The 14,246-nt window shown below is 50.2% G+C and overlaps 4 protein-coding genes across 4 annotated transcripts; 2 read left to right on the top strand and 2 right to left on the bottom strand.

Moving 5' to 3' along the window:
* Positions 1–171: 171 nt before the first annotated feature.
* M431DRAFT_493261 (hypothetical protein) lies at positions 172–1,479 on the bottom strand (the record flags this gene model as incomplete). Its single annotated transcript, XM_024917092.1, has 4 exons — positions 172–465; positions 537–735; positions 806–1,248; positions 1,324–1,479. 4 exons carry the CDS (start codon positions 1,477–1,479, stop codon positions 172–174), a joined length of 1,092 nt encoding a protein of 363 aa, XP_024776462.1.
* Positions 1,480–3,424: 1,945 nt separating this feature from the next.
* On the top strand, positions 3,425–5,551 carry M431DRAFT_80146 (multicopper oxidase; the record flags this gene model as incomplete). The annotated part of the gene is made up of 5 exons (XM_024922908.1): positions 3,425–3,766; positions 3,830–4,324; positions 4,386–4,962; positions 5,031–5,256; positions 5,314–5,551. The coding sequence occupies 5 exons, from the start codon at positions 3,425–3,427 to the stop codon at positions 5,549–5,551; spliced, it is 1,878 nt and encodes a 625-aa protein (XP_024776463.1).
* A 901-nt stretch (positions 5,552–6,452) lies between these two features.
* On the bottom strand, positions 6,453–7,542 carry M431DRAFT_493263 (hypothetical protein; the record flags this gene model as incomplete). The annotated part of the gene is made up of 3 exons (XM_024917093.1): positions 6,453–6,842; positions 6,914–7,290; positions 7,371–7,542. 3 exons carry the CDS (start codon positions 7,540–7,542, stop codon positions 6,453–6,455), a joined length of 939 nt encoding a protein of 312 aa, XP_024776464.1.
* A 2,078-nt stretch (positions 7,543–9,620) lies between these two features.
* Positions 9,621–13,196, top strand: M431DRAFT_386387 (hypothetical protein). Its single transcript, XM_024914755.1, has 15 exons — positions 9,621–9,886; positions 9,985–10,188; positions 10,310–10,510; positions 10,627–10,763; positions 10,818–11,113; positions 11,206–11,239; positions 11,314–11,721; positions 11,785–11,928; positions 11,990–12,056; positions 12,193–12,263; positions 12,322–12,372; positions 12,430–12,470; positions 12,532–12,668; positions 12,728–12,757; positions 12,925–13,196. Exons 1-15 carry the CDS (start codon positions 9,729–9,731, stop codon positions 13,076–13,078), a joined length of 2,133 nt encoding a protein of 710 aa, XP_024776465.1. The 5' UTR covers positions 9,621–9,728; the 3' UTR covers positions 13,079–13,196.
* The last annotated feature ends 1,050 nt before the right edge of the window (positions 13,197–14,246 follow it).

The raw sequence follows: 14,246 nt of genomic DNA on the forward strand, positions 1-14,246 counted from the left end.
TTCCCTTTTAAGCACAACGAATCCATAGAATGTTGAATGAGGGTATATTTATCATGTTCATTATGGTTAACCTTATCGGAGGACAGAGTTTAGAACACTTGTATATGATATCATGTACATCACAGCAGCGTGTTCCTCTTATACCATCCACCGCTACATCTTTTCTCCCCTTTAGTTAAGAGTTGTAGTCTTCTCCGACACGTTGACGTTCTTAGAGTCAACAGCGCCATCGTTGCTCTCACTTCCGCTGCGGGCCTCTGAGTCAAATGGCACGGCGGGCTTGGCCTTCTGGAAGGGCCATCGTCCCTTGGTCTCGTGGAACCTGATGAGGATAAACGAGGCCATGACGAATACCCAGTAGAGGTTGTATGAAATGACGGAACCGTAGGTGGCAGAGTTGGTCCAGCCAAGGATAGCCTGGAAGATGCCCCAGCCGCCATTGTTGGGCACATTGGGGTTGCAGCACTATTGGGGAGTCATTGTTAGCCTGGCTGTCCTCTCTGTTTGTCTGTCTGCCTGATGGATGCGCTACTTACGTTGACATGCCACACAATCTTGTCAATATCGTATGATCCAGGGCCAGAGCCAAGCTCGAAGGCGTCGCTGCCGACAATCTTGTTCCACTTTCCTTGCTCAAGGGACCAAACGGCACGTGAAAACAGACCGGCACCAACGAGATACAGCAAGCAAGTGGATGCGACAAGGAAGTACTGCAGCTTCGTTGATGAACCTCCCCTATAATCACGTATTAGACCCAGTTCTCTCCATCGCCCAATGGTAGAAAAAAACAAAAGGCTTCACTTACTTGTACAAGAGATATCCGACGACAGAACCGACCATGAGACCAATGACAACAGGAAGAGGCACAGCGTACGCCGGAGCCGAGAAAGTCACACCAGCAATAAACACAACCGCCTCGATACCCTCACGCAGGACGGTGATGAAAGGCAGGAAAAACATGGCGTATTTCTCCAGCGCCTGAGAGATCCATCCTCGGTTCGAGTTGAACTTGATGGGCGACTCAATGGCCTTGGCGAGCTTGACGCGCCACTTGTCCTGCATCTTGCCGATGCGGAGCAGCGCGGCGCCCATGATGGTGATGATGATGGAGGCGACGAGGGAAAAGGCGCCCTCGTAGTACTGCTCGCTCTTGTCCCAGGTGTTTGAGCCGACGGTGTAGAAGACGCCGATGAGGGCGGCGGCAATGATCATGCATAGCAGGAAGCCAGTTGCGACGCCAATCCAGATCTATAGCTGGTGTATTAGCATGAAGCGGATTCCAGCCTAGGAAATCAGAAAAGTAGAGAAAATTGCACTTCTTACCTGCGCTCGCAATTTCTTGTATACTTTGCGGTCGGCATTGGGGCCGTCAAGCGTCTGCTTCAAAAAAGCGAGCAGGACAGAGACGATGATGACCGTCTCCAGCGTCTCTCGAAAGACGACGAGGAAGACGGGGACTGAAAAGACGTCCTTGGCCATTGTGGAAGCACTTCACTATCGCGAGCAAAGACGAAAGGATGATGGGAGAGAGCACGCGGAAGAGGGAAGAAAGGGAGATGGGAAGAGGCGAGGGGATATCGACTCATACAAAGGCTATGAACGAGACGGAGGAAGTCGGCGGTGTCGGCCAGCAATAAGGCCACAGAAAATGGTGAAGGATGTCAGTCTCCAGCCGGCCCAATTCAACAGCCGGGTCGCTTGGTCCGACTCGGATCAGATAAGCTTGATGGGGAAGTTTGTCAAGAAGTTTGCTTTTTTGAAGCGTGTGAAGGCCCCGCCCCTCCACTAGCCAGCCGTGATCATGGGTCGAATGACCCCAACGAAGAAAAAACGAGGAAAAAATTTCCTTATGGGTTTGCAGGGGTCTTTTGGGCTAGTACTCGGTTTCCGACATTGGCAGAGGAAATAAGGAAATAGAACGGCTAAAGAGGGATCAATGGGAAATAAAACCCGCGTATCATATGCATGGGGATGGGCTAAGGGCAAAGTAAAGCGCCGAGGCTGAAACTAGGATGGTGATGGGTGATGGAGCCTTTGTGCTTGTGCTTTTGGAGGGAGGTGGTAGTGCAGGGAAAGCGTCGGTAAAAATGAGGCCGAGGTGGATGCAGAGGAGAAACTGGGCGCCAAGCGGAGTTATCTGATCGGTGAATATGGTGTTGAGCCCTATCTCTTGGCCAAGTTTTGCCGATTATCTTGGACATCTTGCCTATATGTAGATACCTTCATATGCCTATCTTGTATGTATTTAGTGGTGATGGCCAGCTTGCACATGCTTAAATCCTATACTCTCAAGTGGGTTAGAAGAGGCGGTTCCTATCACGCACTAAATTTCAGCTACATACACGGACGGCTCACCTAAACTGCAGCCGTATTCCAGCCTCTCCCCCCTTGCATCAACCGAAAACGAAAAATTTCTTTCATGGCCCCATTACGGTTTGCTTTCATCCTTCCAACTGACAATTCTTTGCGCGCCATTTTCGTAAGTTGCCCCGTTTAGGCCAACGGAAAGAAAAAAAAAGCCCAGCTTCTGATCATCTTATCTGATCACACTAAAGATTATCAATCAGTCCACCATCAGTCTCTGCCCCGCTCCTACTGAGTCATTCATTGGCCTGCTGAGCCATGGGTGGACTGCCGTGGTCTCTTAGCGTTCTTCACTGTCCAATCACAGGGTCCAATTCAGCCAAGGTTTTATGCTTGTCCGGCTCTTTTTCTTTTTTTTTTCTCTTGCTTGTCTAGTGGCAGCTGCAGCTCTTCTACCTAGCACGTAGTGGGTGGATTGTGACTACAGGACAGGCATGTCGAATAACAGTAACCTGTAAACTTGCGGCTTTGAGCCGAGGGCTGCTGCCCGCTAGGCAAACAAACACCGCAAAGTTGTGTAGATTATTTGTATGCATGATCCTTGTTTCTGCGAGCCTCTGTTTCTTATTTTGTCTTGTGATGGGTCCTCGGTGCAGCCAGCCGGAGGAACTGCAGCGCCGATCCGTGCGTCAACAGCGGCCAGAAACCGAAATTGAAACGAAACAAGACAAAATCATCCGGTTCGATTCTCCAGCACGATTATAGCCGTGGCTTTGCGTGGGTGTGGGGCAAGAGTTGCGGGCTAGCATGTCATCCATTGCCCACCCAGTTGCGTTTTATCAATCTGTGATGCGATAATCGGAAGCGCCTCAACATTTTCAGCAGCTGATTTTCGGCGACGTCCCGGAAATTCGAGGCTATCCAGGGTGAAGCCGGTCGGTACCCTCCTACCTGATTCTGCCGCCTCTTCTTCTCCTCTTCCTCTTCCCCCAGTCTCTCCCTCCTCATCTCTTCTCTTCCTCCCCCTTCAGCCCTTCTTAACCGTCTGCTCTGTCCCGGAGACGAGAGAGAGAGAGCTGGCTTCTCCAGACTACCCAGCAAGTGAAACCATTCAGCAGCCATGAATAGCTTCACGCGAGCGGCGGCCTTGTTCGCTGCCTCTCTGGGCCTCGCCAGTGCGGCCACCGTCAACTATGACTTCAACATCACTTGGGTCACGGCCAACCCAGACGGAGCGTTTGCGCGTCCCGTCATTGGCATCAACAATCAGTGGCCTATTCCTCGCATTGAGGCCAATGTTGGCGATCGCATCGTCATCAATGTCAACAACCAGCTTGGCAACCAGTCGACCTCGCTGCATTTCCACGGCCTCTTCATGAATGGCACCACACACATGGACGGCCCTGTCGGTGTGTCTCAGTGCGATATTCCGCCCGGTCACTCCTTCAAATACGACTTTACTGTAAGACTTGCGATGTTTCGTTATTATTCTAGATAAGAAAGCATTCTGACTGAAAATCCACAGATTGACCAACCCGGCACATACTGGTACCACTCTCACCACAATGCGCAGTATCCTGATGGTCTTCGCGGTCCTCTCGTCATTCACGACCCCAAGTTCCCTTACCGCAAGGAAGTTGACCATGAACTTGTCCTGACCCTCTCGGACTGGTACCATGACCAGATGCAAACTCTTCTTCCGCGGTTTTTGACCAAGAACAACCCGACTGGTGCTGAACCGGTGCCCAAGGCGGCGCTCATGAATGAAACCCAGAACTTGACTGTCCCTGTCGAGCCCAACACAACCTACATGTTCCGAGTCATCAACATTGGTGCCTTTGCCGGCCAGTACCTCTGGATCGAGGGACATACCATGCGCATCGTTGAGGTCGACGGTATTTACACCGAGGCTGCTGAGGCTGACATGGTCTACATTTCTGCTGCTCAGCGAGTCAGCTTCCTCCTCACCACCAAGAACGACACATCTGCCAACTTCCCCATTGTCTCCAGCATGGACACTGTAAGCAATTGCCCAGCAAGCAGCACTTCAGCAGCGCGTCACAATGCTAATTAGTCTATAGACCCTCTTTGACACTCTGCCAGATGATCTCAACTACAACGTCACTGGTTGGTTGACCTACGACTCCAAGGCTACTCTTCCTGAGCCTGCCCTTGTCGACGAGCTCAACCCCTTTGACGATATGACGCTTGTGCCATATGACATGATGGAGCTACTGCCCGAGCCGGACCAGGTCGTCGAGCTCGATGTCATCATGGACAACCTTCGCGACGGAAAGAACTATGCCTTCTTCAACAACATCACTTACACCAAGCCCAAGGTTCCCTCCCTGTACACTGCCATGTCCACCGGCGACCTCGCCGACAACGCTGCCGTCTATGGCGAGTTCACTCATCCGTTTGTCCTGAAGAAGGGCGAGATCGTTCAGATTGTCGTCAACAACCTTGATTCTGGTCGCCATCCCTTCCATCTTCACGGCCACGCCTTCCAGGCCATTCACCGCTCTGAGGAAGAAGCCGGTACTTTTGAGGATGAGAATCTCTCCGAGAGTGACTACCCTAGCGTGCCCATGCGTCGAGATACGCTTGTCATCTGGCCCAATGGCAACATTGTTATGCGCTTCAAGGCTGATAACCCTGGTATGTGCCTCTCCCAGACATTTCCCCAATGCCGTCTCTCCATTCTTGTTTCTAACCCGATTTACTAGGTGTCTGGCTCTTCCACTGCCACATTGAGTGGCACGTCGCCTCTGGGCTGCTCGCCACTTTCATCGAGGCTCCTCTTGAAATCCAGAAGCAGTTCACTATCCCTGATGACCATCTGGCCGTCTGTGACGCCGCTGGTACCCCCTCCAAGGGCAATGCTGCTGCCAACACTGTCGACTTCCTCGACCTTACTGGCGAGAATAGGGCCCCTAAAACCATCCCCGGCGGGTAAGTCTAGTTTTATCCTCTCTGTTTGAATGCTATATTCTGACATTGCTCTTTCAGCTTCACTCCCCGTGGTATTGTTGCCCTCGTCTTCAGCTGCCTCACCGGTGTCCTTGGTGTCATCGTCGTCGCCTGGTACGGTCTTTCCACTCCCCTGGAGCTCGTCCCCCTTGAGGTCACCCGCATCGTCGAAAACTCTGAAGTCACCGAGACATCCAATGCTACCAATGGCGATGAGTCCAGAGCCGCAGTCTCATCGAGCAATGATGCTTCCGGAGGCGCTATTTCGAGAAGCTGAGAAGAGGAGGAATTTTGTGAGGAGTAGATGGAGTTTTGACGTGCTTGGTGTGGAGGAGTACAAAATATGAAGCTATATAATCTCACGCCGTATAATGATTTTTTTGTTGAAATGGAAGAAACTTTGAGATACCCCAAACTATAGATCCTTCTCATACTGAGCTGCTTTTTGTGAACTTTGTAGACTTTTTTGCGTCCACAACACAAATGTTTTCTTCGTATTTTAACTGATGGGATAACACCATTGTTCTACCAAGATTAAAGAGAATAACCAAAAGAAAGGAAGACGAAAAGAGGAAGATATATACAGCGAGAAACTTGGGGAGATAAAAAGAAGAAGAAAAAGGAGACAAGGGGGAGGACAGAGGATAGGAACAATAGCATCCTACAGCGCTAAGAAAGGTGAACAAAGAAAACTATATAAAATAAAATAGGATGCCCATAAGCACTCCCTTCCCAAATACCCCCCTTTGAATTTTGAATATTTATTTTTTAAAAATCCCTTCAGCCTATCTGCCAATACCGATATACGGATGAAGGCAGTTCACGACCCGCCCCATCCCCTGTTGTTGAGTCCTTCCCCTCCGTTTGCGCCAAGCCATGCAAATATTAACAGCTGCACAGCGCTGTGTGAGATCCACCAAGACAACACCCATTGTTGTGTGTGAGAGAAAAAGGGGCTGAAAGAGGTAGAGTGGCCTACCTCGTTTCTACCCCAGATGATAAACAAAGTTTGACCTCCATGCTGTCAATACAAATTATTAACCGCCTTCAAAAGTATGGCTCTTCAGCTTCCATACTAACAACCTATTCCTTTCACGATAATGCGTTGATAGCTGCGTCCGCTGTCCAGCTGGATTCGTGGGCAGCGAATTATTGTCTATTCCTTATCGCGGTTCGATTTAAGCCTTTCTGGCCTTCTTGTTCAGGCCCTTTGCCTTTCGTGATTTAATGTCAACCTCAGCAAGCCACCTGCTCGCCTTGACCAGCTGAACCACATTGATGATCTGCTTGGCAAGCATGATTGGGAAGCTGATACCGGTGATGATCCAGGGGAGGGTGGAATCCATCTTGTTCGCTCGGGCAATCTCGAGAGCTGCGGCGCTGAAGGGATCGGGGAACATTTGTCGGAGGAGAGAGGTGTTGACGGGGACGCCGGGCTGGATCTGGCCACCGCTGGTCTCCTCCACGCTCTTGATGAGGTGGGGCGAGAGGAGGGGCGAGGAGAAGGACAGGAGGTACAGCGCAATGAAAAAGACTTCATTGAATAAGCAGAAGACGAAGAGAACGGTCTAGAACAGCGTTTCAGTCAGTACAGCAAGCCTCGATGGCGGGGGAACTAGTGGCAGGAGGGTATGCGAACCTTGTTGGTGTAGTACAAGTTCAACAGCCAGCTCTGGCTCTTGTCGATGTTCTTGTGGCTCGAGTCGGAGCCTCCAACAACCAGAGTGGCATACATATGCATGTAGTGGCTGGAGAAGTCGAGCGCAATCAGGCCCTGGAAGATGATGGCCCATCGCGGAAAGGCCGAAGACAGGAAAACCAACAAGCACGAGGTGGTGCAGCGGTCCGTGACCATGTCCAGGACGGCACCGAAGCGAGTCGACTGGTTAAAAGCTCTGGCAGCATATCCATCGAGAGCGTCGAGCAAGCAAGAGACGCTGTAGAGCAGGGAGCACGTGCGAGGATGCAGGGGCATATAGTATAGAGAGGCAATAGCAAGGACGATTCGACAGTAGCCTGGCAGCGCAGCAAATATTAGCAATGCTCTCGAGATTTCTCCTCCGTACGGGGTCTCATCGTCAGGTTTGCACGCGTACCTATAATGTTGGGCCAGAACAGAAAGATGTTCTCGTCGCCGTCAGAATCCGAGGCTTCCGGCGCATCGCGAGTTGAGCCGTTGCCGTCAACAACGGCAGTGGAGCGGTCGTCGTCAGAGCCATGCTCGAGCTTTTCTTGAGCAGCTCGCCGTCGAGTCCGAGGTGCCGACATGGTGGTTGATGTTGTGCGATAAGGTATCACAAAGCTGAGCCGCAGAGATACGAGGGGCAGCGGAATTGCCAGCAAGCTCGCGTGATTAACGACCGAAGGCTGCAAGGTGTGCTCGGTGTTCGTTATCTGCCTGAGCTTTGGAGGAAAAAGCAGGCGGACTTTCGCGGGAGGGAGGGGTTCGACGTTGGAAGTTGCACAAGAGGCGGGCGGCTGCAGAAAACCAACGGAGGACCTGAAGCGGAATATAAGAAGCGTCGTGGGATGAAGCAAGATGGAAAAGCTGGGCGAAAGAACGGATGCGAATGGAAAATGCTACAGAAAGTTAAGGAGAGCTTGATTGGAAAAAGCAAAGCTTGGGTACGCAGCTAGCAGTCCATAGTGGCGGACACGGTGTCGCAATTTGCCGTGGACGTAGATTGGGATGGTGCAAAAGTCGCCGCTGTCAGCCCTGTTATGTGGTGGCTGCACGTGGTGATGCGCCGAAGTGGGTTAGTCAGGCGGTGCAGATCCTCATCCATCCAATCCTTTTGATCCATCCTTGAAGATTATTTATCATTTCATGCGTTGCCCAATCTCCGTTCCGCACTCACACCACAAGGGGCATGATTCCGCAACTCGAGGCGTGACTGGTTTGACTTTGGTCTCGCAGAAACTCTCATTAGCTGGAATAGCGGGAGGCAACCTTTTAGGTTGAGGCTTCTCCGGTAACCACATGGTAACATATGTTTTCTTCAGCCACATCATCACTGAATCAGAAGCATCAGATCGTCAGGCATCCAGGCTGAAAGCTGTGTTTGCTTCAAATCCCTTCCTCCGCCTCCCTGCCAGCTCATCATGGCCATTCCTTCAGTCGACTTGGAGGCTTTGATATACACAGCAAGCACAATGTCATCACCCAGCCAGCCAGCAATTTCGCATACTCGGTAGACGTCAACACCGAGTGAGGCTGCAATGTCACCTACGTGCGAAAATGCACCTACACCCTCCAAGTCCACAGCGGGCCGAGCAGTCAGGCATGGGTATGCCTTGTGTATCTGTACTCGTATGCCTGCAACTCCGGAGCAAGGCGGCGAATTATTCTTGCAATCCGTGCCCATCCGGGATTCCATCTCCTTGGTCCCGGGCCAAAGACAAGGTTCCCTCCGCCTTGCTGGGGGGGAAAAGAGCCGCGTGCATGTATCAACAACACGCGACACAGCGCCTAATTGCACCCATCACAGGTACCTAAGTCTGTAGGTAGCATGGCCCATGCGGAGAATTGCTGCTCATCCCAATATCTGTGCTGAGTTTGGTGTTTATCGTCCCCCAAGTAAAGTTGCAGGCAACGCGCGTCCGAATGCGTTTAATTGACGTTTGGTGAAATAAGCGGGACTGCAAATTACCAATAATACACTTTCGTAATTGTTACGAAGTCAGCAAGGAATTGATGCTTTTTTTTCCTTTGGCTCTATGTATACTTGCCTAGTACTCCATCAATATCCGCGAGCACACACGATTTACTTATAATTTCGTAATAGAGCATCCTTATCCTCCATGCAAAGCATATAACTTGTGTAGTCCCGCCCCGATCCACCTATCGCCAGGCTGGATGCAGTAGCCAGCGGGATGGGGATAGAAGTGCAGACATAGAGAGTATGAAATTTTTGTATAAATGCCTCCAATGAACTTATGCAGTTGCTTCCATGAGACTTTGCAATTCTGCCTCGAAAAATCGCAACTCTTCAAGTTCAGTCGTCGCCGGTTTCTCCCTCATGTTGGCTTCTATAAACTTCCATTGCAGCGAGCAAATTGACAATGCCTCTACACAGAGTTTTCTCCGTCTTCTCTCGCATTTCTACGGATTAATCACTCTTGCTTAAAAATATAATTGCCACTGGCATATCTTGTACTTAAATGCTTTTCTCCCCAATAATTTGAGCTTGAAAAAAGTCATGCCGCTCCGATAATATGCGTCGGCGTTGTTCGGCATCTTGAACCTTCCTTAAGTAAGCCGATCAACATACCTAAGAGTCACACCCCTCTTTTTAGTAGAGCTGCTATACTGGTACCGGGCCCGCTATCGCCAAAGCCATTTACTCAAAGGGCCTTGTTTGTTTTCTCTTACTCTTTCTTTCTCACCTTGGGCATATCGTCACTTGGGATATCTTGAGCATCTACGCTCCAGCATCTCCTGTTGATGGCTCACAATGGCTAACCTCATCACTTTGGCCACGTGCTCCCTCAACCAGTGGGCTCTGGACTGGGAGGGAAATCTTGCAAGAATTCGCAAGAGTATTCTGAAGGCCAAAGAAGCCGGAGCTACCTTGCGAACCGGCCCTGAACTGGAAATCAGTGGCTATGGCTGGTAGGTTCTTTAACGCCATCAATATGGCTGCTACTGGGATATTACGCTGTGCTTCTCAGTTGACACCGAAACGGCCGAGTGCTAACTGCAACTGATAGTCTCGACCACTTTCTTGAATCCGATGTCTATGATCATGCCCTGGATATGCTGTCCAAAATCCTAACGGACACATCACTCCATGGCATTCTCATTGACGTTGGTCTCCCTCTTATGCACAGAGGCTGCAGATATAATTGCCGTGCCATGATCCTGAATGGCAAGCTGCTGTGTCTTCGTCCCAAGATTTACTTGGCCAACGATGGGTGAGTTAATAAGACTGTCTTGCCTTACACTCATCAACATGAGTGTTCAGAACCCCTCGGTGCTTCATAAACCACCCTCTGGGAGCTCTAGTATGGGCAGTGGCTGATCCCTTTGCTATAGAAATTTTAGAGAAAACCGCTTCTTCACCCCCTGGAACCGCCCCAGATATGTTGAGAAATACAACCTTCCTCCTCAAATTCAGGAACACCAGGGAGTTCGCCAGGTGCCTATCGGTGACATTATCTTGTCTCTCAATGATACAACACTTGCAGCCGAAACCTGCGAAGAACTTTTTACTCCTCAGGCACCACACATCAACATGTACGTATTCCCCTTTCCGAAAGAAACAGCCTCCCATCATAGCTGTTATGCATCTTGGTCTTCGTGATAGATACCAATATTTTCTGTCACTTGCATTCACTAATTTTTAACCTCAGGGGTCTCAACGGCGTCGAAATCTTCACAAACAGCTCAGGATCTCACCACAGCTTGCGCAAGCTTAATGAACGTATTGCTTTGATTCAGGAGGCCACGCGAAAGAACGGCGGCATCTATCTCTACGCGAATCAATCAGGCACGTCCAAGCCAAGCTTCACTTTATTGGAACCCCTCTGCTAACAGTTTATAGGCTGCGACGGTGACCGTCTGCTCTACGATGGCTGCTCCATGATCATGGTCAACGGCGAGATCGTCGCTCAGGGCGCACAGTTCAGCTTGGTGGATGTTGAGGTGGTAGTTGCAACAGTCGATCTTGAGGAAGTACGATCATATCGCTTTGCTCCATCTCGTGGTTTCCAAGCCACCCAAGCGCCAGTATACGAGAGAATCGAGGTCGATTTTCGACTCACGCATGACACCCTCCGAATCCTTGAGATCCCGACGCCACCTAGGCCAGCAAGATACCACCTCCCGGAGGAAGAGATTGTATGTGCTCTTAACCTGATATTCACTCGCCATATCAATGCCCACCCGAATACTATCGACAGACTAAAGGAGTTATTGCTAACATCATGTAGGCTCTCGGCCCGGCATGCTGGCTATGGGATTACTGTAAGTCTTCGCGCCCACCACTTTGAGCTCTATCATCGAATTGTTGGTCTCATCTACTAACCATCAACCTAAAGTGCGACGAAGCAAAACTGCAGGTTACTTGGTCCCGCTATCAGGAGGTATCGACTCATGCGCCACGGCCACCATTGTCTACAGTATGTGCCGCCTCGTTGTCCAGGCTGTAAAGGACGGGAATGAGGACGTAATCGCCGACGTTAAGAGACTTGCTGCCTACTCTGATAAATTGCCCGATACACCAGAGGAGTTTTGCAACCAAATATTCCATACCGTCTATATGGGTATGGCCAATCAAAGCAGCAAGGAGACTCGACAGCGTGCCAAGGATCTCGCCAAACGTATTGGCAGCTACCACACAGATATGAACATTGACGATACTTACCACGCCACGAAGAACTTGCTTACACAAGGCACTGGATTTGAGCCCAAGTTCAAGGTTCACGGAGGATCAGCTGCCGAAAACTGTATGTGTTTCTTTTCTGTGAAGCTGTCAGGGTTCAATGAATTCGCTAACACGGTCAACGTAGTGGCTTTGCAAAATATCCAGAGCCGATCCCGCATGGTAATCGCCTACTACTATGCACAGATGCTGCCGACGGTTCGACAACGGCCTGGTGGAGGAGGCCTACTGGTTCTTGGATCGAGCAACGTTGATGAATGCCTTCGAGGATGTGAGTAATTTCGAAGCCGTCCTGTCTTAGCGAGATGTATGCTGATAGTGTTGTGTTCTAGATCTCACCAAATACGACTGTAGCTCCGCTGATCTCAATCCTATTGGATCCATCAGTAAAACCGATCTGTAAGTCCTTTTTCAATGCGAGATCTCAAAGAAGGGGATGCTGGATGAGACGCTACTCTCAAAATATTCCACATTCATCTTACAGACCGCCAACGCACATTCCAAAACAAGAGATGGCTAATATTTCCTTTTAAAGTAAACGATTCATTACCTGGGCAAGCAACAACTTCGATATGCCCATTTTGGACGAATTCTATCATGCCATTCGTAAGTCAACGTTCGCCAGCTCGCAAATCATCGCCGTCGTTACTAACAATGCAACTAGCCACGGCCGAACTCGAACCCATCACTGAGAACTACGTTCAAAGCGATGAAGGTAAGTAAATTCAACATACAAATGAGAAAAGATCTCGAGCTGACGAGACGAACGCAGCCGACATGGGCATGACTTATGATGAATTATCCCGCTTCGGTGTAAGTACAGCAGTCCTGTCAAAGGCCACACGAACTGAGCTAACCTACCATCAAACGACAGACGCTTCGCAAGCAGAACAAGCTCGGGCCGTACGGCATGTTTCTGAGACTGCTCAACGAGTGGGGCGGCCACGGAAAACTAAGTCCCCGCGAGATCGCCGACAAAGTCAAGCGGTTTCATTTCTATCACTATATCAAGTACGTAAACTTCTCCAACCACCCAATCTACAATTCAAGGCATTAATAAAATGAATTAGTCGGCACAAGCAAACCGTCGCTACACCGAGGTAAGTCTTCATTACAGCCCATAGATCGATCAAGCGTCGTGTCAACCTGGGTAGCCGCCAAAAGGCGAAGCCTCGCCAGATGAACCTCGGCCATTTTCCCCCAGAAATTGGTGTGCAAAGAGATCTTCTAATTTTCATTTTCTAACTTTCTTCTTTTAAAAACACAGCTATCACGCGGTTTCGTATTCACCGGACGATCACCGATTCGATCTCCGTCCTTTCCTTTACCCCCCCGCGTTCGAGGGCTGGTCGTTCAAGAAGATTGACGAGCGCGTAGCAGCATTGGAGAAGGCTCTAGAACGGAAACAGGCTAAAGCATAGAAAGGATTGATTTTTCACCAAGAAATAAAACAAAAATACTCGTCCAAGCCACCATCATTACCAATGTGTTGACTGAAATCTTCCCCGTACGTGGCAAACCTCACATGCTTTCAAACTGACTTCCCGGCCGGATGTCGGTTCCGGGGGCACTGCTGCTGTTGGCTCCTCACAACTTTATCAGGGTGCAGCAGCAGCGTTATCTTTTCCCCAAAGGATCCCGGTTTCACAATGACCAATTAGGCTATTTGGGCGCCGTCCAACGGGCATATCGCTTCTGTGTGAAAAAGCCACAAGTCAAAACGGGCACCAACGAGAACAAGCATCATCATTGGGCCTTTACAGCTATTACCTACCAACAACATGTTGTTAGTCTCGCAGTCCCCATGTCCCGTATGGAGCATCAGAAGTGCAGAGTACACGTCCATTTAGCATTAGGCTCCCCATCCCTTGAACGAGTGATGTATCATATTGGGCGAGCTTCCGGGGAATGCTTGCCGGCATTGACGGCCATCGTCCTAACTACGAGAAACTACCAACTAGCACTGCTACTGCGGGAGGGCATAGTAAGAAGGGGGGAAACTCCCGGTCCTATTGCGGAGACTCTTGAAGGGCTCGAAGGACGCCTTCGCAGAAGATGCAGAAAGAAACGAAACTGCAGAAAGCGCAAAACAGCCATGGGTCCCCCCCGGGCATTAGCACCGAGAGAGAGAGAAAAAAAAGTGCTACGATTTCTAATGCAACCCTCCTTGGACGAAGGAAACGAGCGGGGGGGTGTTGCGTGTGGCATCATTCGTCATCTTTACTCTCTCTCTCCTGCCGTCAGCTCAGTTGGATCAAGTTGGGCCGTCTCACTCTCTTGCCATTAACCAGAAACGTTGTCGTCAGCACAACCACTTGCACATCTAGATCTCGGCATCCCCGTCGATCACGGTCCAGTGAGGCACTGGCGCGAACCACAAGCCCGACTATTGTGTAAGAGATCTTAGTTAGGGCCTTTGCGGGAGTGCCTGTGAAGTCGAGGCCTAATCCCAACTCTGCTAGTGGGCTTGGGAACTGAACGGGACTGTAGGAGTAGGTTCGTTGTTTGCCGTGAGATGTATTCGTTATGCCTTGTTAGGCTTTGGCTTTCCCTTTTTCCCTATAAATAGTGTATAGGACCTATCACAAA

This window comes from Trichoderma harzianum (assembly GCF_003025095.1).
Source record: "Trichoderma harzianum CBS 226.95 unplaced genomic scaffold M431scaffold_4, whole genome shotgun sequence".
In the NCBI taxonomy this organism is placed as follows: Eukaryota; Fungi; Ascomycota; class Sordariomycetes; order Hypocreales; family Hypocreaceae; genus Trichoderma; species Trichoderma harzianum.